At 45.1% G+C, this 24344-nt stretch overlaps 1 protein-coding gene across 28 annotated transcripts in view; it reads left to right on the top strand.

Moving 5' to 3' along the window:
* MARCHF8 (membrane associated ring-CH-type finger 8) overlaps positions 1 to 24141 on the top strand; it is a 143528-nt gene extending 119387 nt beyond the window's left edge. For 14 of the 28 annotated variants that reach the window (XM_015146923.2, XM_077946326.1, XM_077946335.1 and 11 more), the window contains 5 exons: positions 14447 to 14535; positions 14779 to 15624; positions 17360 to 17540; positions 19497 to 19644; positions 20220 to 24141. In XM_015146923.2, coding sequence (XP_015002409.2) covers positions 14447 to 14535; positions 14779 to 15624; positions 17360 to 17540; positions 19497 to 19644; positions 20220 to 20524 — 1569 coding nt within the window. In that variant the 3' untranslated portion in view covers positions 20525 to 24141. The remainder of the gene's footprint in view (positions 1 to 14446; positions 14536 to 14778; positions 15625 to 17359; positions 17541 to 19496; positions 19645 to 20219) is intronic. The other 14 variants (XM_015146928.2, XM_077946339.1, XM_077946346.1 and 11 more) reach the window with 1 other exon arrangement.
* The last annotated feature ends 203 nt before the right edge of the window (positions 24142 to 24344 follow it).

Raw genomic sequence — 24344 nt, 5'->3', positions numbered from 1 at the left:
GATGTGCAATTGGATTTGCTTTACTAGTATTTTGTTAAGGATTTTTGCATCTATGCCTATCAGGGATATCGGCCTGTAGTTTTCTTTTTTGTCGTGTCCTTGTCTGGTTTTGGTGTCAGCATAATGCTGGTAGAATGAGTTAAAGAGAATTCTCTCTTTCAATTTTTTGGAATAGATAGAAGAATTTTTCTTCTTTGAAAGTTTGGTAGAATTTGGCAGTGAAGCCATCTAATCCTGGACTTTTCGTTGTTAGGAGGCTTTTTATTACTCTTTAAATCTTATTACTTCTTATTGATCTGTCCAAGTTTTCTGTTTCTTCCAGATCAATCATGGTAGGTTATGTGTTTATCCATTTCCTCTAGGTTTTCCAGTTTGATAGCATATAGTTCATAATAGTCTCTGATGATCTCTTGTATTTCTGTGTTATCATTTGTAATGTCTCCTTTTTCATTTCGGATTTTATTTAGGTCTTCTGCCTTTTTTTATTGGTTAGTCTAGCTAGTCTATCAATTTTAGTTTTTCAAAAAATTAATTTTTTGTTTCATTGATCCTTTTGTATGTTTTTTGGCCCCTGTTTAGTTTAGTTCTCCTCTAATGTTTATTATTTCTTTCCTTTTACTAATTTTGGATTTGGTTTTTTATTGGATTTCTAGATCCTTGAGGTGCATCCTTTGATTGTTTGAAATTTTTCTACTTTTTTGATGTAGGTGTTTATTGCTATGGACTTCCCTGTTAGCACTGCTTTTGCTGTATCCCATAGGTTTTGGTATGTTTTATTTCAATTTTTATTTAAGATATTTTTATGTTTTCTCCTTAATTTCTTCCTTCACCCAGTGGTCATTGAGGAGCATGTTGTTTAATTTCCATGTAATTGTACAGTTTCTAGTTGATTTCTAGTTTTATACCATTGTGGTCTGAGAAACATACTTGACTTGATTTCAGTTTTTAAAAACTTCTTTGAGACTTGTTTGTGTCCTAACGTATGGCCTATCCTGAAGAATGGTCTGTGTGCTGAGAAATGTGTATTCTGTAGTTGTTGGATGAAACGTTCTGTAACTGTTAAGTCCATTGTCCTAACACGCAGTTTAAATGTAATGTTTGTTCATTTTCTGCCTAGATGATCTGTCTAATGATGGGAGTGGGGTGTTGAAGTCCCCAACTATTGTTGTATTGAAGTCTGTCTCTCCCTTTAGATTTAATAATATTTGCTTTATACATCTGGATGCTCTGGTGTAGGGTGCAGATATGTGTAGAAGTGTTATAGCCTCTTGATGAATTCATTCCTTTATTATATAATGACTTATCTTTGTCTGTTTTTACTGTTTTTGACTTAAAGTCTGTTTTATCTGATATAGGTATAGCTAGTCCTACTTGCTTTTGGTTTTTATTTGCATAGAATATCTTTTTTCATCCCTGTACTTTCAGTCTATATGTATCTGTACAGGTGCGATGAGTTTCTTGCACGCGGCATATAGTTGAGTAATGTTTTTTAAAATCCATTCAGCCAGTCTTTATCTTTCAAGTGGAAAGTTTAATTCGTTTACATTCAGGGTTATTATTGATATGTGAGGGCTTATTCCTCTGACTTTATTAAATAATTTCTGGTTTTGTATATCCTTTGTTTCCTTCTTTCTTATTGTTTATCATTGTGGTTTGGTAGGTTTCTGTAGTGGTAACATTTGAGTCCTTTCTCTTCCTTATTTGTGTGTTTGCTGTACCAGTAGGTTTTATACTTTGGTATGTTTCATGATGGCAGATACTGTTCTTGTGCTTCCATGTGTAGGATTCCCTTAAACATTTCTTATAGGACCAATCTAGTGGTGAATTCCCTCAGCTTTTGCTTGTCTGAGAAGGACTTTATTTCTTCTCATTTATGAGTGATAACTTGGCTGGGTATAGTATATTTGGCTGGCTTTTTTTTTTCTTTCATTACTTTGAATATATCATCCCCTTCTCTCCTGGCCTGTAAGGCTTCTGCTGACAGGTCTCCTGTTGGTCTGATGGGGGTCCACTTATAAATGACTAGATGTTTTTTTCTTGCTGTTTTTAGGCTTCTCTATTTGTCTTTGACTTTTGACTGTTTGACTATAATGTGCTCTGGAGGAGACCTTGAATTATATTTGGGTATCTCTGAGCTTCTTATATCTAGAGGTCTAAATGTTTTGCAAGATTTGGGAAGTTTGCAGCTATTATTTTGTTAGATATTCCATTTTTTTGTTTTCTGTTTGTCTTCTGAGACACTGAAAATTTGAATATTTGGTCATTTTATGGTGTCCCATGTATGCTTTGTTCATTCTTTTCTATTCCTTTTTTTATTTCATTTTTGTCTTACTGTATTATTTCAAAAGACCTGTCTTCAAGTTCTGAAATTATTTCTTTTACTTGATCTATTTGTTGAGTATTTCAAGTGTATTTTGTATTTCAGGTAATGAATTTTTCAGTTCCAGAATTTCTGTTTGGTTCTTTTTGTAATGTATTTTTGGAAAATGTTTCATTCATATCCTGAATTGCATTTCTCATTTCTTTGTATTGTTTTTCTGTATTCCTGTGTATCTCACTGAGCTTCTGGATCTTGCTCTGTTGCCCAGGCAGGAGTGTAGTGGTGTGATCGTAGCTCACTGCAGCTTCCAGTTCCTGTGCTCAAGCATTCCTCCCACCTCAACCTCCTGAGTAGCTGGGCCTACAGTCACACATCACCATGCCCAGCTAATTTTTATTTTTATTTTTTATAGAGACGAGGTCTTGCTGTGTTGCTCAGACTGGTCTCGAACTCCTAGCCTCAAGCAATCCTCCTGCCTGGGGCTCCCAAAGTACTGGGATTACAGGTGAAAGCCACCATGCCCAGTGTTCACTGAGTTTTAATATCATTATTTTGAATTCTGTTTTTGGGATTTCATAAATTTCTTTTTGAATTGGAATCTACTGCTGGAGAATTATTGTGTTCCTTTATGGGTGTCATATTTCCTTGATTTTTCATTTCTTGTGTCCTTATGTTAATCTCTGCACATCTGGTGTAACAGTCTCTTACTAGTTTTCTTAATTTGCTGTTGTAGGAGAGGAGTTTTTCCTGAGGGTGTGTCTGTGGTGTTGATTATGCAGGGCACTTTAGCTTTGATTCTCATTGTGTGTAGTAGTGTAGTCGTGGTATTATTTCTTTGGCTATGAATCATGTCAGTGGTGTCTGTGATTTCCTCAGTATCTTAGGGTATGGTGGAGGCTGTAGTGAAGTTTTGCTGGGGACAGGGATACCAGGTTGGCCTGTCCTTGTTCCCAGTGGTGGCAGTAGTGGGGTGAGTATGCCTGCCCTTGGGCCTCAGTGCAGTTTATACTGGCACCAGTGTTAGCGGGTCAGATGGGTTAGTTTTGGGGGGCCTCCATATAGCTTGCTCAAATGCTGGTAGTGGCAGTGGCGAGCTGGGTGGGTGGGTGAATTCTTGGGCCCCTGGGCAGCAGGCATGATATGGGTGATGGCAGCAGCAGTGGCAGGACAACCCTCTGGCTCCCAAGCAGTTTGCACTGATGTCGGCAGTGGCTGTGATGGGCTGGGTGAACCAGTCTTCAGGCCCAAATGTGTACTTAATTGGGTGCTAGATGTGGTGGTAATGGTAGGTTGGGTGTGCCTGACCTCAGATGCCCAAGCAGAATGCTCAGGTTCCAATAGTGGTGGAATGGGCTGGGCAGTCCCCAGGCCCCAGGATGATTTACTCAGAAACTGAGTAGGACATACTTCAGTCCACCCAGGGATGCATTCAGGCTCTAGCAGTGTTGGGCAGGGACTGGGTGATTCCAAGGCCCTGGCAGAATGCTCCGGTGGAGGCAGCAATGGCTGTACTGCAGTGCTACTACTGGGAAGAGTGGGGTTGCTTTCAGTGGCAGTAGCTGTATGGTAGTGGCTGGGGAGTGCACACTTTGCTCACTTTGTCCTTGGCGCTTGTGAAAGCGTGCAGTGGTTTCACCGCTGGGGGGCGGCAGGGTCTTTGCCAAGTGGCTTGCCCTTCATCCCTGGCAGCAGCAGCTAGCTGCTGCGATGGTTGTGGTGAGGAATGTCAGTGGGGTTCCAGGAATGTGGAGAAGCAGGGATTGTTGGGCCCCCAGCAGGATGCAGTCTCCCGAGGGTTGGGCTCTCAGTATGGTGTCTTCTTGCAGCTGCCTTGGACTCCAGGGGTGTGTGGGACCCAGCATGAGCTCTCTCCCTGAAGCAATGCCTTCTCTTCATCTCCAGGAAGCTCCCTCTGTTAGCCTCAAGGCCTGTGAGGGTCTAGGGCTCTGTCATGGCTGGGATTACAGGAGTGCATGGTGGGAATGTGGACCGCTGGGGATCACTCGCTTCCCCTTTCCCCACGCTGGGGGACCTCTCGGCTGCCTTGCCTGACTTCCCTTTCCTTGCCTGCTCTAGGTGTTTTCTGTCACTTCTCTGTTGAATGCATGTTCTCTCTTAGATGATCTATTCAAAGTCTGATTCTTCCTGGCTATTTTGGTTCTTCTTTATAGAGGAGGTAGGTACCAGATGTCTCTGGTCAGCCATCTTGAAGCCCCTCCTCTAGACTTTGATTGTTTAGCTTTTTAATGTGAAAATATAACTATTAAAAAACATGTTCTTCAGTATATCACCTAAACTCATTGTGACAGCTCTTTGTGAGATAGAGCTCTGACAGAGACGGGTATTCAGGAGGCTGTGTGGTAGAGAGAAGGGAGGGGTGGGGATGGGGCAAGCCCACTTTCCATCTCTGCTGTGAGCCTTTGCCTATCAAGGGGCCATTGTCTCAGGGGTACCAGGAAGCCATAGAGCATGGCTGGCAGGGGTGATGCACAGTGTACTGGGCATGGCCTCAGGGTGGACTCAGATGACGTGAGGTGACTGCCTATTCAGGACGTTGTGTCCTGTGCCACCACTGCCCCCACCTGCAGGCTGTCTTACCATTTGACAATACATCTCATCTCTAACATGGAGACAAGGAGGCCATGCAGAGTTTACGAGGATTGCACGCATTCAGATTTTATCCAGCACCTAACTGTGTGCCAGAAATTGTGCTTTGAATGCTGAACCAAACAGCAGAGGGAAGTACACAGACCTCTCCATACGATACCTTGGATGGAGAGAATTCCTACAAACGGAACAGTAAGGAGCTTAGGTAGAGAATTACCGGGAACCCAAGTTGAAGGGCTGCTCCGAGAAGATGTGGCTCAGGAGAGGACATGTAAAGCAGATGTGAGGGGTGGAAAGGAGCCAACCAGGATGAGGTTAAACTGTAGTAGAAAGATCATTTGTCACCTGCTTGGAAAATTGTGGCTGCCTGTAACCACAAGATTGTGTTGGCTGTGGCTATTCGTGTGAGTACTTTGACCTAAAATCCTTTAGAGGCCGATTGAAATTCCCTGAGGAGGCTTATACCCACTCTATTCAGCTGGAATTTCTTTAATACCAGGAATTGGCCTAGGCTAGGCTAATCATAGGGGCTGGACTTCTTGGAGCCTCTCTTGATGCCTCTCAGAGGAAGATTGTGGTGCAGAAAGGGCAGTACATAGACACAATGTAATTTTACAGCCAGGGAAGCCTTGTCATTCAACCCTGGGAATCAGACTTCGTCCAGGTGACACAATTTCTTGAGCAAGTTCATGACTGGCAGCACTTACCCCAGGGAGAAGGCAGTGGAAGCCCGTAGCACAGGCATCTCTCCCCCAGCCCACCAGCCAGCCCAGCTCTGTAGGCTCTGGCAGTTGCTCAAGACTGGGGCCTTGCAGACTGTGATATGTACCTCTTGTTAATCAAATATTCCTGGGTCGAATCAGACTGGACATGTTTAATGAGCACTTAAAATGATTGCTCTATTGCTTGGCAAGCACATCTCAATGAATTTGAGCACTGGCCCTTCTAGGCCTCCTGAATATTTTCTGGTTGTTGTTGCCATTAGACAGGGATGAGATACAGCAGAATGTCACATATCAGATGGACATTCCTTACAGGGAATTCTTGCTGACCCACTTTTACTACACGAGGGCAGGCCTGGATGTGATTGTCAAGACCAGGGTTTGCTTCTTTCTGTTTCTGAATGCAGAGTTGACCAGTGACACGCTCAGGTTACTCAGACCTTACGGATTACAAATAAGGCAAAATGTTCTTTATTAATTTATTCTGAAGAAAACAGCTGTCCCAAAACAGGATACTTATTCCTAAGTGACAAGAACAAGGGAATGAATTGGAGGAGTTGCATGGCATCAGTTGGTCTCAGCACCGCTGAGCCTCACTTGAATCCCTGACAGAGCACTGAGGCAGTTGTTTCTGTTCAGCTTCCCTTTTACAAAATTTCTGACTGTCTTTGCAGTACTTTTTCATCTGACTGGTTACAGTTTAGTTTTTGGCTGAAGTTTGGTTCAGTCTCCTGAAGGTGGAAGAGGGGCAGGTTTAAAACAATTTCCCAATTATACTAAGATTATATGCATTTTTGACTCTCATTCTGCCACAAGCATGCAGTGGAGTTTCCAGAAGCTAAGCAACATGCAAGATAGCATCTTCCTTAGCTGGTGGAATATGTTCCTGTGTTTTAAGATGTTCTAATATAGCAAAGATGGAGAGATGGAACCTGTATAAACAAAAGCTCTTTGTGGGGGCCTCAGTAATTTTTAAGAGTGTTAAGGAGGTCCTGTGGCCAACAAGTTTGAGAATCTCTGTTGTAGAGGCACAGTCTCCCCAGAGGGTAGCTGTTTAGTTCATTGAGCAAATGTGCCCTAAACACCTACTGTGTACCAGACCAATCAGCAACAGCTTCTAAGTTAACATATCCCAGTAACATCTTCTCATAAACCTTGATAGGTGCAATGAAAGAAATGAACAGGGTATGAGGATATCATAACAGGGATGAAAAGCCCTTTCTAAGGAGAAACCTGAGGAGGGGCCAGTCATGCTGGGTTGGGATGTGGGAGTGTTCCTGGGAGGAGGAGGAGGGGTGGGAAAGGCCACCAGTTGCTGGGAAAGGAGGGCCTAGGTCAAGAGGAAGTGAGGGTCATCTTTCCTGCCTGCCATGTTTTTGTCAGTAGTATGCTCCGTGGCTCAGGGTTCACTCTTAGAGCTCTGTGCATCTTGGGTCAGGGCTGGCCAGATGAGTAGCCTGAGCAGAAGCTGTTTTCTTCCCAGGTGGGTGGACAGTGGTCACCTTGGTTGGAATGAGGCGTTTTGTAGCAGACATGAGACCTGCAGGTTTACTTTCTAGGTCATCAAGAGTCAAGAGTGGTAGTCAATGGAAGTCTTGCTCCACACTGGAGGTGTGCCTGGAGTGGTGTATGCTGCATTTATGCATCTCCTCTGACTTATTTGATCCTGGTAGCAGCCCTGTAGATTGTTGACCTCATTTTTTAAATGATTAAACTCCTGCTCGGTAGTGTGCTCAGTGGACTGGCCCCAGGACATAGAGGGGAGACTTTGGGGTCAAAAGCCAGTGCTTTGGCCACTGCCCCAGAATTCTCTCAGAGGAAATATTTTATTGCCTCTTGGCAATGAAAATGTATTTTGACTATATTTGAAAAGGTCAATATTTAAAGGAAATCAATAGTAGTAAAGGGTCCTTTTGAGTGATAAGTAACTCACAAACACAGCCCCTTTCACCATGTTATTTCTGGTGATTTTGAATTTTTATATGGTTACAGCTGTAGTTTCTGGGACTGTGAAGCCACCTTTGCTCAGAAATCATTGTCTTCAATGTAATTTATTGAAAACAAATTATATTTGCAAGATCCTCAGCTGTAGCATGGAGGAAGACAGCCCTGACAAAGCAGCTTCAGCTGTGGCCTTCTGTCCCCTCCACCAGTGCTGTAATATATGCCCCTCTTTGTTCTGGGGATTTATTGCTACTCAAGTATTCTAACTCCCTTTAAAAGGCCACTATAGAAAAGAATTCCATGTTAATGCTACTTGCTAAGCAATGCTAATGAGTCATTTATAATGGAAATCATTAGCATTCAGTAGTTTTTATCTCTGTGAATCGTATATTGTATATACTTACTTTTTTAATGGTCAGTTTTAATTAATTGCCTTTGTGAAAGCTTGTTCTTGGCACAGCCCTTCATATGCCAACATGTATTTATCAGAGCAAGCCGCAGAAAAGCCACAGAATGGCCTCTTTTCTTTTAATTGTGGCTCATTTTTGAAGTTGAATACAACTGGATATTTATTTATTGAAAGCAGAGTTACTCATAATGAAGCATTGGTTTGACGGAGTAACTTCTGTGCTAAGCAGAAAGTTTGGTAAGATGTAATCTCAGTCTGCACAGTGCAGTATGTAAACACCAAGTGAGTTTATTTGGCTCTGTGGTATGAAGTCAGGCCTGCTGAGTTGGCAGTTAGGAGCAGATCTCTATCTCTTAGTTTGGAAGTGGGAGGGCAGTAACCGCTAGCAACCTCATGAGCAGGAAGCACAAATAAAAAAGTGATCTGGTGAGCAAGATTTCTAAAATGGTCCCCAAAAATGTCCCCACAATTGCCTGGAACCTGGGAATGCATTGCTATTATTACTCCTATGATCATGTTGTGTTGTGTGGCACAGTTGACCTTAAAATAAGGGAGATTATTTGGGGTTATAGATATGGGCCCAATGGAATCCCGTGAGTGCTTAAAAAGCAGAGAACGTTCTCTGGTGGCAGAAAGGGAAGTCAGAGAGATTGATAGCACAAGTGGGCTTTGAAGATGGGAGGGGTCATGTGACTGCAGATGCATGTGGCCTGCCCCAGGTGGAGTCAGCCAGCAGACCGGCCCTCAGTCCTCAAGCTTCAGGGAGCTGTGTTCTGCCAACAACTCGGAGGGCCCTCAAGCTTCAGGGAGCTGTGTTCTGCCAACAACTCGAGAGAATGTGTAAACACAGTTCTCCCGAGGCCTCCAGGAAGGAGGGAGACTGACCAGAGCAGAGAATCTCAGCATGCGCTAGTCTATGGGAATTGTGAAGTGATACATTTGTGTAGTTTTAAGCCACTAAGTTTTGTTTACATAGCAACACACCCCTTATATGAGTGGCAAATGCTTTCCATGTAGAGGAAAACCTCCTTTCTAGAGATCTGTAAGAGCCATTTGCTTCTAGAGCCTCTGGGCCAACAGCCAACATGATCTCTTGATTTAGCCACCTTCTTCTTTTCTTTCTTTTGATAGTTTGTATTTTCTGTGTAGAAATACAGTCAGTCAGTGACTTTCAAGTGACTTTGACCATGATCCAAAGTAAGAAGCAGCTTTTATATTGAAACCCAGTTCACTTTTACATACACATCTGAGAGACAGAATTACCTCAGAAGACTTTATCCATTTTATGTCAGATGCATTCTGGCATATTCTATTTTATTGTACTTTTAAAAACATAGGTCGTCACTCACTACATTGATTTCTTTACCTGTCATCCCAAAGTTGGAAAGTCATTGCAGTTGGTTGTGCTTCTGCAGTTTTGTTTTACTTTTTTAAATCATCAATCACATGTTATTTTAAAAATGAATTTCTGTTTGGGAAATGTTGCTCAGTGTAAAGTAGCATTATGGTTTTGTGGGTCTCTGTGACAAGTCCATGTCCCTCCATCCAAGTTCCCTCGTCTCCGTCCTGGGTAGTCTCTGCAACCCGAGCACAGATGGCAGTGGTGCCTCTCTCTGCTTCTTTAACTTTGTGTGTTCATTACTGGACATAATGAGAACTTTTCCCATTTTTTAAATGACTGCTGGTATTTCTTTTTGTAGATGGAACAGTGTTGCCTCAGCTCCAAGGTGATGGGCATTTAGGGTGATTCCAGCCCTTTGCTGTCACAAACTAGTGCAGTGTACAAACTTCTTCCCACAGGTGTGTGAGAATGAATTCCTAAAAGAATTGCCGAGACAAAGTATATGTGTCTTTGTTTTCCTGAGGGCAGTTGTCATCCTGAGGAGGTTTACCATTTGCTTTCCCACCAGCAATGTATAAGCATACCTGCTTCAACACTTCTGCCAACACATATTATTTGATTAATTTTCTTGGCTGATGATGGTATCTCATTGTAGTTTTAATTTGTATTTCTCATTGTGAGAGAAGTGAAGCATCTTTTCATGTTTTGAGAGCCGTGTGTGCATCTTTTCCCGTTGTTTCTGCTAAGTCATTGATTTGCAGTACTGAAATTGGTGGTCAGTTGTAACCATGAGCTCTTCTGGCCTCTTAACCTTCCTTATCCAGCCCCTCTTCACGTTCCTCCTTGCCTAAAAACAAGCTCACCCAAACAGATCATTCCTGTGGCCCTCTCCCTTTTGAGATAAATCAGATGGGCAAATCTGCTTTTGTTAGGCGTCTGAGACCCAAATGTTTAAAAGTAGCTTTGCTGATAAGTGAAAAGAAGGCCCAGTCGATGGTTGCACAGAAAATGAGGGGCATGGGTAATAGAGGAGGCTGGGCAGTAACCTGGCAGAAGGCACCAGAGGCCAAGGAAGGCGCGCTGGTGTTCTGCAGTGAGAAGGATGTGTGCGATATCAGCTGGGTAAGCACACTGCTATAGCTGCTCCAGTGACAGCAGGCACTCTCAGAAGGGAACAGAAAAGGGGAATGCCAGTTTTTGCCAAGGATATATGGAAAGGTTTTTTTTCTCCATATATTCTTTGGCAACCTTGTTAAAGTCATTTAAAACTGTGAATTTGATAAGAAAGCCAGCCACTAAGAGACTTGGATGTAGCAAATTGTCGAAAAGTATTTATCATTTCTAAGAAATAAAATAAACTGGTATTTAGGCTTGGATAGAAATCCAGAGGTTTGTTTTGGCATAATTAATTACAACATCTTAAGAAGGGGGGATTTTTAGAAGAATTTTTTTTTTTTGTAATGAGATTGCTTTATATTCCTTTTCATGACTGAAAAGTCTGTCATTTGGCAACCCACAAAAAACTTCAGGAACAGAGGGCCTAAGTTTTCTTGAAACATTTGGATTTTTGCATGATGAACATTTGCACTTTTATTAGTAATTGTCGAGTCGTGTGTGGTCTGATCCTATGGAGAGGAGACTGTAGGTGTTCTCCGGAGTTTTGTATGGTACAGATGGCTGAGGCTAGTACTGCCCCCAGCTCCCACATGCCACACTGTCTGCTGCTTTCAGAAAGAGCAGAACAGGCTGGTCCTGTCCCATCTAGTGAGGTCCTGTCCCATCTAGTAAGGTCCTGTCCTACAGAGCGCCTAAGAGGAGATTGCTGGCCTTTGACTACACTGGCTTCCAGAATCTGACCATGGAACCATATTTGAAGCTGTCAGCTTCATTTTTTTGTTGATCAGCCAGTCTTTTAGATCTTTGTTGGTTGATAGATTTCTCTCAGCTCTATAGCAGCAACAAATAAAGCTCTTTAAAATTGTTTTCTTGACCGTTCTGCATATGGATTGGTTCTGACCTTTGAAATGTTTGCTGTTCTTTAGATAGTGACAGAAGGAGCCTCTTCTGGGAGCTGTGGTGACCCCACAAATCTCACTGATTTTCTTGCTTTTATTGGAGGAGTTAGCATTTGTTGAAGTTTATATTTATGTAAAATAACAGTAAGTAGATTTTTAAATTTTTCTTAAAATTTTATGATCTAATAAGAAGAGAGACTCTTTGTCGTTGGGAGGCTTGATGAGGATTGGACTGGACATACCTGCTGAGAGTTATCCTGTAATGTTTTCATAAGATTGGAAAGGGTGAAATGAGAGCAGAAATGTAGGCAGAGGATGCCAAGGCTGTTTCCTGTTTCCTATGTAAAATTGAGCAGGGCAGAATCTCCCCAGCCCTCCCTGAACTCTTTTCCTCCTTGGGTCTGCTCTTACTGTCATGCTGGCCTTGACATCTGCTACAAGTGCACACACACGGGGAATCACACAGGGAAATGAACATACGTCCTGCTATGTGTGTGCCTGGCATGGCTGCTTCCTAGATCCAGGCTTTATTCTGTTACGAGGCTCTGCCCTCCTACCGTCAGGCCTGGCTCCTCATCATGGGCATGCAAGAATGGAATCGTTATCCCAGAGTACACTTTTTGACATGGATTACTTGTAGTTTAGTACTGGAGTTCAGAACTTTAGTTTCCCATCAGAAACCTGCCTCTTCTCAGGACACTGACCGTGATTGGGCACGATTTGCCAGATGAGACCCCACCTTCTCCCACAGGGTTTGCCTTCCCTTCAGAATACAGGAAAGTACATGTGGTTTCCAGAGGACCATGCTCTTATCTTAGAGGTACTTTCCTCTGCTGCCATCCCTTGAAGGGAGGGAGCTTCCTTCAATACCTCAGTTCCAGGGACTATGCTTGACCCAGCAATACAGAGGAAGAAGCGACCTCATAGCAATGAGGGGCAAGCATGTTGATATTGGTGGGTATTTCTTCCTCCAAGTCTATCTGGGGACAGATGATGAAGACACTCACTTCTCTGCGATACACCATGATCAGGCTGTGGTCTCCATGACACATTTCAGCCTTGCCTATGTGTGTTGAACAGAGCTGGTCATCCTCAGAAGTAACAGAAGAGAGCAATAAGTACAGGAAGACTTTCAGTCCCAGAATAGTATTAGGACTAAATGTCAGAGAACAGGGGAACTGTAGGAGTTTGGGGACCTTAGCATGGATACCCTCTCAGTCTGCTCCCTTGTGGTATAAACAGTAAAGCCCATGATACTAAAAGGCCTTGAGTGCTCATCTCTGGGGCAGGTGGAGCCAGTGATGGGTGCCCCAAGTGGAGGATGCTGGAGAAAGAGGACAGTGTCTAAGGCAGTTGAAGAAAGAGGACAATGGCTTATGCAGTCAGGCCTAGAGGATGCAAGGAATGTCAGAGCATAGTGTCCATAGGCATCCCGAGATGTCTCTCATTTTGTTTTAGGAAGAATATTGACAAAGGTAGTGATGGGAGGGTTATTTCAAGGATGCTGTTTTCATGTGTCCAAGTAAACTTTAGATTCCTAAGAACTTTGACCTCTAATGCTTTTAAAGACCGTATACGCCATGCCCGTATGCATATTCAGTTAGAAAATAAACGTAGATTATTTGGTGAATTCAAAGATGTGCTTATGGAGTGGCACAGCGTGATCTCAGCGTACACTGAAGCATGCTGACGAGGAGCTTCTTGGATCTTGTTTCTTCAGGTGGACTTGGATTAAAGTGGCGTTGAATCTCTGCACTGGGAGTGGGAGCAGCCATGGGGTGGGTGCCTTAATCCGAGTGCTTTCCTGGCTCTCTCCAGGCTGCTTCATTTGCTGTGAGGCGTAGGAGGAGGAGGAGTTTCCGGGCAATGGCTATATCTGTTCTGGTTGCTGACCAAGGTCGGGGGTCCCATAGGTGGAGTTCCAGGATGAGAGTGCACCCTTGGGGATGGCACTTAGAAAGAGTAGGGACTAGGCCTCAGTCGGGGAATGGTGGGCCAGGGTGGAGCTCCTTTGTATCAAGGAGTCAGGGCCAAGGGCCATGCAGGTGGGCCTGCAGAAGGTAGGTGGTGATACAGCGTTTCCAGTGATAACAGACTCATGGCACTGTTTTCCTGGGGCTGTTGGGGTTGCATGGAGCAGATTCTCACTCAGGCTCACTGTCTTAAGGAGGGACAAATGCTTTTTTATGAATATGCATAGGTCTGTGGGGCTGTGGAGCCTGGGAAATCCGAGGCTGGCGTGGAAGTCTGGAGCCCTCTAGCGGTGGTGGCACATCTTCAGCTCAGTGCCACTCACTGTCCCTATTTCTCTCTGTCCATTTCTGTCCTCACTGCGGTGCTTCCTTTCCTTCCTAGATTTTTTCTCTAAGTTTGACTATTCACCACCTCAGAGGCTGTATTCTATCCCATGACCTCTTGCTGTACGTCTTTCAAATCTAAATTTTCTTGATTATTTTTCTTAATTTACAGTTTCAAGATTAGACCTATTGGGAGCATTCTGTGCTCTACCTTGGCCCCTGGTTGAGCTGTGGATTGGTGTCCCCCAATGTCAGGTGGTCTGGACTCCGTTTTATATGAAGAGCTGTGGCCGGGCAGTGGGGTTTTGTGGAACACAGGGAGCATCTGGCACTGTGCATGAGGTTGTGAGGTGGCAGAGAGCTCTTAAATCTACCAGCCTTGGTGATCTCTGGAACTAGGAGACAGTGCTGGGGAAGCCAGTGCTGGCAGGCCTGGGGCCTCATATTTCTTTGGCATTTGTATGATAACTTGTAGTACTTGGTGTCTTGACTTATGTATGAACTAATTCAATTTAGATGCTTAGAAAATAAATGGCCACTGGACCTGCAGGAGATTAGTAGTGGTGTTCCATAGCCTCAGACATTTCTTACACTTTTATCCACAGATAGGAAAAAAATAGCGATATTTGATTTGTTTTGCCAAGGCTTAGAGGGATCTAATTTGTGTTACTCATTGAGCAGCGGGAAACAGCAGACATTTCTAGGGTTCCTACCTGTCACCGTTCAGGAGACAGTGCACACAATCCCCTTGGCTCTTCCCTGAACACTGACCAGAGGTCTGTCATTGCAGGCTGGGAGTCCTCCGTCAGCATCAGCTCCGGCTCCGGTGTCATCCTTCTCTCGCACTTCTATCACGCCATCCAGCCAGGACATCTGCAGGTAACACTCTGCTTCAGATGCTGCCATGATCAGTGTGCAGCCAGAAATAAGCATTAGTGTCTGTAGGTCCTTGAATTTCCATTTGCTTATTCAATGTGCCTTTGGTCTAAACAGTTGGCCCAGTTTTATGTGTGGTTTGCTCACCAAGTTATCCATGCTAGTCTCATTTCCTCACTATGATGTCTATTCTCTTTTAAAATTGTTTTTACTTTCTGTGCTTTTATCCCACTGTTCTGCATGCAGTTCCAGTGCAGTGTTTTCTGAGTGTTGTCACCACAGTTCCGTGCAGTCTGCTGTTGTCTTGAAAGCTCCTCACTGCCAGAGTTCTCTGACACAAGGGTTCACTGTGACAGTTATCTGTAAGGATGCGTCACAGGCATCAAAGAGAAATTCCTTTGGTTCAGAATGGGTCCAGGCCTTGAAGCCTGCTAAGAATACCAAAGCCAGAAGAACACTGAAGTTCTCAAGGTCCCTCAATGATGTGGGTGAGAAGGCGCAGGATACTTCAGAAAGTTTTGCCTATGTGGAAAGAACTTGTTCTGAAGGAAAATTAATACTCCCTCAAGATCCGTGTCTCAGAACTAACAGGTTTCATCATAAAGAAAAAAGAACCGTGAACCACAAACCTCTTGGCAATTCCAAACATTCTTGTGTTTCATGCCTTTCTGTCAGTCGCTCAACTGCCTCAGAGGTGGAAGCTGGCAAGCGGGGCAGGCCCGGCCTGCTGCTGGAAGAGAAGGCAGATGGCGAGGCCACGTCCCGAAGCCGGCGACTGCTCCGGTACCTGTTCTCACTCTCGCACGGCTCGAGCGCCAGCAGCCTGCACAGGTTCCATGAGCTGGAGAGCTGTGCCGCTCGCCTGCACACTGCCAAGTCCTCCAGCGGGCTGGCAGGGAGTATGGGCTTCTGCTCTGACGAGATGGGAGATGACGATGTCTTTGAGGACAGCACATCTGCAAAACTGAAGAGTAGGGTTCTTCGGGCGCCTCTCTGCTCCACGGAAAAGGACAGCGACCTGGATTGTCCTTCTCCCTTCTCTGAAAAATTACCCCCCATATCTCCTGTGTCCACATCAGGGGATGTCTGCAGGTTGGTTTGCCAGGAAGTGCCATTCTAGCCATCTCTGCTCTCATTGGGAGCCTCATCTTGCTTTAATATGTGAAGTTTCAGGAAAATGAAGTAATAGGAAGTTGTAACCAGTTGTGGGTTGATTGTTTTCTCCAGAAGAATGGAGTATCAGTATCATTTGAAAAAATTTTTATGATGTGAGTCCCAAGATAGTTTCACAAATAGTAAAAGAGGAAGAAGCTGGCTGGGCGTGGTGGCTCACGCCTGTAATCCCAGCAATTTGGGAGGCTGAGGCGGGTGGATCACCTGAGGTCAGGAGTTTGAGACCAGCCTGGCCAACATGGCGAAACCCCGTCTCTACTAAAAATACAAAAATTAGCCGGGCGTGGTGGTGGGCGCCTGTAATCCCAGCTACTCAGGAGGCTGAGGCAGGAGAATTGCTTGAACCCAGGAGGCGGAGGTTGCAGTGAGCTGAGATTGCACCACTGCACTCCAGCCTGGGCAACAAGAGTGAAACTCCGTCTAAGAAAACAACAAAAAAAAAAAAAAAAGAGGAAGAAGCTACACATATTAAAGGCCAAGCTGACTCTTCTAAACTAAAAATAAGTAGACTTTGCATAAAGAAACTGGAAGAAAGAAACTAGTATCTCCAGCTTTCCAGCCTGATGGTCCAGATTTTAAGCATTGTTGCATCTCCCAGCCTCTTTTTTAACCCTTGCTCCCCACCCACCCCCAAAAGGTGTGTGAGGACTGGCTGTTCTCCAGTAGCTCCTTCCTTCCTTCCTTTTAACTGGGGTGTAGCCAACCTATGTCCCGTCCTAACTCTGTTTCCCCCCTTTGTCTTCCCTTATGCAGCATCCTTGTCTGGCCTCCATAATTCACTTTTTGTCATGACTCTTCTGCCCTCCTCATTCTGACCTTTCCCCAGTCTCCACTCCTTAGTGCCAACTGTCATCATTTCTAACATTTGGATCAGAGACCCCCTCACTAAAACAAACAGCCTGAGAGCCTGGCTCCTTCCAGAGGACGGGTGCCCCAAACTGTTCTCTAGCTGCTGGAAAAGACTCCTCTGTTTCTTAAAAGCCTGTTAAGTTCCTTCAGGCTAATAGCTACATCTTGGTGCATAATTCTTGGAAATAGAGAGTGCTTTCAAGTTAATTTCTCACTTACTGCTGTTAGTAGTCCCAAGAAAAAGAGATGAAATTGCAGCATCTTGTAATGGTGAGTGTTTTAGGTCTAGGAGAGGTACTGTGATATTTGTTTACTTCCTGAGAGACGACAGAAATACATAGTTGTGGGGTATGAAGGTAAATTCAGTGATTATAGCTAAAAAGCAAATATCATTTAAAGCCACTAGTATTTTTAGAAGTTGGAATGCTGGTTTTATTTTACGTAGAAATTTTTCCTCTAATTATTTTACCATCTTATGTTCTCAAAAATGATTCTATGTTGCTTTAAATTCATCTTTCAGTGAAGTTCTCATGTCATATCAAAAAATGACTGCTTTGTCATTTCTTACATCATTTTTTCCTTTCTGTTGCCAAATGCCCTCCAGACTTTCCATGTTGGTGCGGTAAGCTAGAAATTTTTAGTTTGTAGTGATTGTTTTCATTTGTGTTTCTATGTTTTTGTGCCCGTAGTCACTTCTGTAATGTTTGTTTCTGAGTTTCCTTTGGGGGGATTGACCTGCCACTGAAGCATCAGCTTCCCTGTCATGGGACTCTCCTTGGAATGACGGGTTTTCCTTCCACTATAGGATCTGCCACTGTGAAGGAGATGATGAGAGCCCCCTGATCACCCCCTGCCACTGCACAGGAAGCCTCCACTTCGTGCACCAGGCCTGCCTGCAGCAGTGGATCAAGAGCTCTGACACGCGCTGCTGCGAGCTCTGCAAGTATGAGTTCATCATGGAGACCAAGCTGAAACCGCTGAGAAAAGTACGTGGGAGGAAGGGATGCTTCACCCTTCCTGAAACCAGTGACCCCCAGAGAGCTGGTGTCTCAGGTTATGAGGTCATGGCTTGCCTACGTTCATTTCCTTAAAAAGTTGGGGCTGGTGCTTACATTTGCATTGTAGAGATTGTTGTTTCTGGTGCCGATTTTCAAGTCCCCCTCCTCAGGAAGAAGCTCTTTCTGACCATTCATAATCCTTCTTTTCCCTTCAAAGTAAGACTGCTTGCTTGTCGGTGTCAGTCATCTAGCCTTTAACCACAGACTGTTTGTGACATATCTTAGGACCTAATTTTATACGTACTAACTGTTGACGTCCTGCCTTTCTGATTAGGACTGTCTGTTGGAGATTAGTATCTCCTCAGCACCCAGCACAGTGTAGTACACAGTAAATTTATTTGTATATACCCATAAGTATTTGCTGGATGGGAGCGTGAGTAGGTGGATAGGGAAAAGAAAGAAAGCACAAACGTTGCAAGATGTGCAGCTGTCTTCAGAAAGGACCCACAGGCGTTGCATGACACGCAGCTGTCTGGAGACCCATGTCGCTGTGCCCTCTGAGAGGAGCTTTGTCCAAAGCACTGGCTTTCTATTTAAATGTTGACTGTTTCATACATCTCTCTAGATGCCCAGCACAAACGGTTTTGTCTGGAAGAATAAAAGACTGTTCCTATCCCAGAACATTAATATATAAATTGCAAGATAAGTCACATCATCAAGTACTAGCCAATTAAATACTAAACGATGTGCTGGTAGAGCATATCAGTCATTCAGAAAAGGAAATGCTCGTTATAGGCTAGAGTGCTGGGGAAGTGGAGCGATGGTAGCCTCACAGGGTGTTTGGGTTTTAGAGCAGTTCTTGAAGGATTACTAGGATTTGCAGGCAGAGTGAAAGGAGTTTAGAGAGGTCAAGCTGTCTGTGGAGTAAAGCATACCCTAGAAAGGTGAGGGTGAGCATTAACAGGGTGTCAAGCTACGTGTGTTGTAGGAGTAGCAGGAAGCATGGGGCACTGAGGCACTGACTCTGTGTTATAGGTAGGAAGACCAGGGAACTTGCTAGTGTATAAAATCCCAGCAGAAAACAACCAGATGTTAGAGAAGGCTTGCGCAAACTGCTTAAAAAGTTTTGCCCAGTAGAAGCCTTGTAATTTATTGGGTGCCTACTCTATGCTAATCTCTCAATATAGGAAGTCTTTTAGGCTCTATTTTCAACTACCCTGCATAGACCCATCTGGAAAGAGCCTGTGACTAGGGTTGGCAAAGGATATGTGCAGAGTGTTTACACATTGTTCTTTCTCTCTACCTTTATGTGTTTTCTCCCGATTCGGAAACCAGTAAATGAAAAAGAAAGTCTGGCTATTTGGAGTAAATTAATGAGCTCCTAGAGGAGATGGGACTAGCAGAGTCTGCTTGTACCAGGAACTCTTAGCGTCGATTTCGAGCTGTTGCTGCCAAAGTAGCAAGGACCAAAGAGTGAGCGTCTTCTGCCATTCACCTTCACAATGTAGTGTGACCCATCTGCTAGTGTGTTGTGGCATCATCAACCCTCTTCTTCCGCTCGTCCATGCCAGTCAGCACATCAGGGAGACTTAAAACATAGCACCTGGGTCCTGGGCCAACATACTGTGTTCATTAGGACTGAAATCATAGAATTCTTTATCAGGCCATTTTTTGTCTGCTTGCAAGAATAAGCAGACAAGGGGATTTTTGATGGTAGTTCAACATTCATCTTGATCCCGGCTTCTTTTCATTGCATAGAACGTTGGCTGCACCTGGTACCTGGTTGAAGCCAAGTGGTTTTAGGAGAACAAACTTGTGGGAATGCATCTAGTTTGGGAAGGGAGAAGTGGGGTGGAAAGCCAATCTTACCTGCCTACAATGCTCTCACCCCACCGGCGCCCTTTTCCAGAAGCCTGAGCCTCACACTTTGTGTTGTTTTTCTAGTGGGAGAAGTTGCAGATGACGTCCAGCGAGCGCAGGAAGATCATGTGCTCAGTGACATTCCACATCATTGCTATCACGTGTGTGGTCTGGTCCTTATATGTGCTCATTGACCGTACCGCTGAGGAGATCAAGCAGGGGCAGGCAACAGGTGAGTTCTCAGGCTGAAGAGCAAGCTCAGCACAGGGGCCGGGATAGCTCACAGGAGTCCTGGGGTCAGAGGATTTTCCAGTCAGCCAAAAACGTCTGGGTTTCTGGAGGAGGGACATCAGTTAGAAGGCAGCAGACCCCTTTTTGGCGTTTCTTTTGCTGTGGTGGTAGTTTTTGAAACCCAGTCAGGAGAGTTCATATTCTGGAACATGAGAATCTGCAGACTGCGTCCTGGAAAAGCAGGAAGTAGCTGGGCACTGTCTTCCACTCTTCTTTGACTAAGCAACATTGGATGAGTTGTGAATCCATTGGTCAGTTGTGCAGTCTTGTAGTCCCAGATACTTAGGAGGCTGAGGAATGGAGGATTGCTGGGGGCTCAGGAGTTCAAGGCTGTAGTGTGCCATGATCACACCTGTGAATAGCCACTGCGCTCCAGCCTGGGGAACATATAGCAAGACTGCATCTCTTAAACAACCACAACAACAGAATCAGTTGATTATGGGAAGTTCAGAAGTTGTGTTTTTCTTTACTTCAGATCTTAAATAAAATCTAATAGGCTGAGTTTTTCCCTTCCAGGAATCCTAGAATGGCCCTTTTGGACTAAATTGGTGGTTGTGGCCATCGGCTTCACCGGAGGACTTCTTTTTATGTATGTTCAATGTAAAGTGTATGTGCAATTGTGGAAGAGACTCAAGGCCTATAATAGAGTGATCTATGTTCAAAACTGTCCAGAAACAAGCAAAAAGAATATTTTTGAAAAATCTCCACTAGCAGAGCCCAACTTTGAAAATAAACATGGACGTGGAATCTGTTATTCCGACACAAACTCTTCTTGTTGCACAGAGCCTGAAGACACTGGAGCAGAAATCATTCACGTCTGATTGTGTGTGGGTTGTCATTTTCCTGGACATCCATGAAGAGCCGAAGGAAATTGTTTACTGCCAATTGTATACCTTTCTTATGTCCTTTAATAGCATAGACTGGACAGGTGACTATAGTGGCTTCTCTTTTTCTAAACCTTCCGTAGTCTCCTAGAAAATCCTCCTGTGGGCCGGGCATACCTGGGTACTGCCTCTGCCTGGCAGCTCTGTGGGAAGGTGGAAGACCCCACGATGACCTGAGGGGGAGCCAGCAGAGTTCCTGCCCATGGTCTTGAGCAGAATGAGAGAATAAAATGCCAATCCCAAGGGAAGAGCAGGAGCAGGGGCGCCCAGGCCCTGATCCGCAGCTGCCTCCAGCTTGCAGCAGTCCCCAGCCTGGAGCAGAGCATTGGGGAATGTCTAGCCACGATGAGAGGATTCCCTCTGCACCACGGTGAACCCCAGGAGATGGTATTGAAACAGACCCCCAAACATAGACTCCTGCCCACCCTTTGCCGATGCAGCCTCCTCCATGCTCTTGAGCAGGTGGGGCTGTGGTGTTCTGTGGTGGCGCGTGATTCACTGAGCAAACAGCACTTTACAGAAGAAAATCTTTATTTTGTAATATGTGTGTCCAGTGGGATTGACACTCAAAAAAAGTCTCATTTAAAAATCTTTCCTTCGTTACCTTTGTATCTCCTTTACATCATGAGAGATCAAAAACCCATTTTGCCTTATATATGCTAAGAAGCGTGGCATTCGTTTTGTTCATAAAATAGACTCATGACTTTAAGACAGGACAAGCAGGCCAGAGGCTTTTTAAATCACAGATCTCATGGGAATTAATGGATGCTAAATGGCAATTAAAGCATGATTCCTATGCTTTTGGGCCTGTTTTATGACAAGGTGTTATTTCATAGAGCTGCCCTGTATGTTTCTTTTTTGTCAACACTGAAAAAGAACAGTTTATGAGATCTAAATGGAAAGAGAGGAAGTGAATAATGATAACAAAACTGAATATTTTAAAAATATTCCTTTATAGTTAAATCTCTCCAGTTGGTGCTGGCTTCACATTGAAAGAGCAGCCATGTGCCACCCTGGCTGGGGTGTGTGCACTGCAGGTTCTCTCTTGCGTGCAAGATGAGCGCTGGCCCACCATGCGGTTTCTGCTCGGGGAGGTTCTGTGGAGTCACTGCCAGGGCCACGAGGCAGGCGGGCTGGCTCTGGGACGAGGGCCAGGTGTGAGCAAACTGCCAGGGTCTGCTGTGCCACTGCTCCCTGGCCACACGCCCGCCCAGCTGTCGCCTTAACCGGACTGAACAGACAGGATCATTCGGGGCCCTTGGCCCCACTCTCAGTCCATTCTGTCATCAGGGATTACCACCTGTACCATTTTCATAAAACAAAACCAAAATCACTACCATCAAATGGCCTTGTCCTTCTAAAAAGTCTGCTTAAAATTATGTTTTTAAAATCCAGTTTCCTAGTTCCAGGCAAATAGTTACCTCCGGGAAAGTTGCCGGGGGGCCTGAAACCCAATGTAAGTAGCGCAGATGCTTCCTTTCCAGGCCACTCTCTCACCCAGCCTGCAGGGAGGAGATGGGAGATGCTGGGGGTCCTGCCTTCAGTCTCTCTGGGCCTTAGGTGTTTCGTTTGTCCTGCTAAGGGGATGAAGCAGGCACAAGGTGATTTCTTTGCCTTTCAGAGTGAAAGCCCTGGAGTTCGTTTTGAAGGCCAGGAGGCTGAAGGATCTCTAAGCTATGATGTGGGCTTAAAAGTAGCAGGCTTTATCCTTTTGTCTTCTCCAAGCCAGTGTCTGATTCCTTGGCAACACAGGTCTTAGTCTGTGGAGTGGCTCTGCTGTGGCCTTCCTCTGGCCAGGCAGGCACTGTCCAGCCATAGCCAGCTCCTGAAAATAGGGCAGCCTCCCTTTTCTCCCAGGCCACATCCAGCCCATGCCTATGTTCACTGTGCCCTGAAGTGCAATTACCCGTACCCCTTCTCAGCCTGGGGACCCCAGACAACCACAGACTGTCCACTCAGGGGAGCTGAATCCCAGGTCAGCCCTGCCAGTGTCCCTTAGGAACTGCCCAGGCAAGGCCCCTGGTTTTGTGTACTTGTTCCTGCCACCCAGCAGTAAATGGGTGTTTCAGGTGAAGACCAGGATAGATTTCCTAAGTGTGAATCCCCACTTCACAAATGGAACCCCTTATGCTGAACTTGAAAAGCACCAAGACATCCTGTAGATAGGAAAGTAGTTAGGTAGGGACAGCCCCTGGGCAGCCCACCCAGTGTAGCTGGCACCCCACTATGGCAAAGGTGCCTTGATAACTGAGCCCTGTACCCCTCCCATGCCCAACCAGATTCTCATGGGAAGCCCTCTCCCTTCTTTTCTGCCTAACACCATCTCATCATTTCTGGCCTCACTGTGGACAGTCCACACACATTCTTCTTTCCCCTCCTGGTGGGGCACATGGCCACCCCCTTGCCTTTTCTTTTCTTGAAGGTTCTAGTTCAGCTCCTGATTCATCAGACCCTTCTAGCCCCCTGCATCTAGCAGTGAAGCATGAAGCCTGGCGGGGATGTGGTACTCCCGTCTGGTGTGGCCACCGGCTCTGCCAGTGTTCCTGTGGCCTCGGAAAACTTGCTCTCTCGATTCTTTTGGGTGCTGTGTACTCACCAGCTTCCCCCCCCCCACCCCTCATTTTGCACCTGGCTTTAGTGAAAGGATGGCATTTGGTTGACCCATATAGAAACCCAGAATGAGGTCTCAGGGCCAAGAGGCCTGGTACTTGTAGGCCAGGAAAGGGGAAGAGGCAAGTGTCTGGGGTATCACTAGCCAGCCCTCTCTGATTTGGCCTCTACTCCCCATAAGTCATAGTACCATAAGTAGGCTTCTGGCCTCAGCAATTTGGTCTTTGTGCCCAAGTTTATTGTGAGGATTTCCTGAAAACTTTATAAAAGGTCTCTTCCTACTCCAGGCCTCTAATGTTTTTCCCCTTTTTGTTTCAGTCCACTCGCAGTCGTGTAGGCCTAGTTTTCAAACCTGCACATGTGTCCTACCTGGCCACAGGCATGCAGGCCTCAGGTAGCTGGGCCAGTTTGGGAGCCTCAGGTGATGTCTGCATGATCTGGGGCTGCCTCTGCACCCCTGGTGTGGGCTTCAGGGTTGGAGAAGGGCTGGGACCAACCGGGTGAGATCCACACGGCTCTGGATGTGGCTAGAGGCAAATACGCGCTTGAATTGCTTTCCCTTTTGAATCTGGTATGAAACATGCAGTTTCCATTTCTAGCCCAAGGAAAGACCAAAACATAGGGAACTAAAAGCATTTATCTTTGTCTTGGAAGTAGCTGTTGAAGTGCAGTTGATCAATGCACAGTTAGATGCAATGTTTATAGAAATTGATTGGTAAACCAAATTTACACTGGCATGTGTGGTGTAGTTTCTAAAAGGCACTTCACATTTGAAATTTTGCTTACCTTAGAAAGTTTCTAGTGATCTAAATGTCTAGTTTTGTATTCTTTTGTGTATGTTCACTGGTTCTCAGTATTACCACTTGAAAAATTCTCTGTACAGAGGGGTTTGTGCTATACACTGGGACGTCTCATTGCAGCAATAAAGCTTTTCTTACAAAGGAGTTTTGCCATGGGAGTGTTTTCCTGCAGGGAGACTGGGGATGTTGGCAGGCACTCCAGTTCCCTGACCCCCTTTCCAGGGTTGTCTGGCTTGCACATCCGGAAATAATATGTGGCTCCTGGAGGTATCTGTTTTCCTCAGCCTCCCTCAGACACGTGTGTCGGGGGTGGCCCGGCGGTGTCTGGTTGAGTGTGTGGGATGGGA

This window comes from Macaca mulatta, chromosome 9 (assembly GCF_049350105.2).
Source record: "Macaca mulatta isolate MMU2019108-1 chromosome 9, T2T-MMU8v2.0, whole genome shotgun sequence".
Lineage (NCBI taxonomy): Eukaryota > Metazoa > Chordata > Mammalia > Primates > Cercopithecidae > Macaca > Macaca mulatta.
The sequence above is the reverse complement of the archived record's forward strand: the minus strand, read 5'-3'. Positions and strand labels throughout refer to the sequence as shown.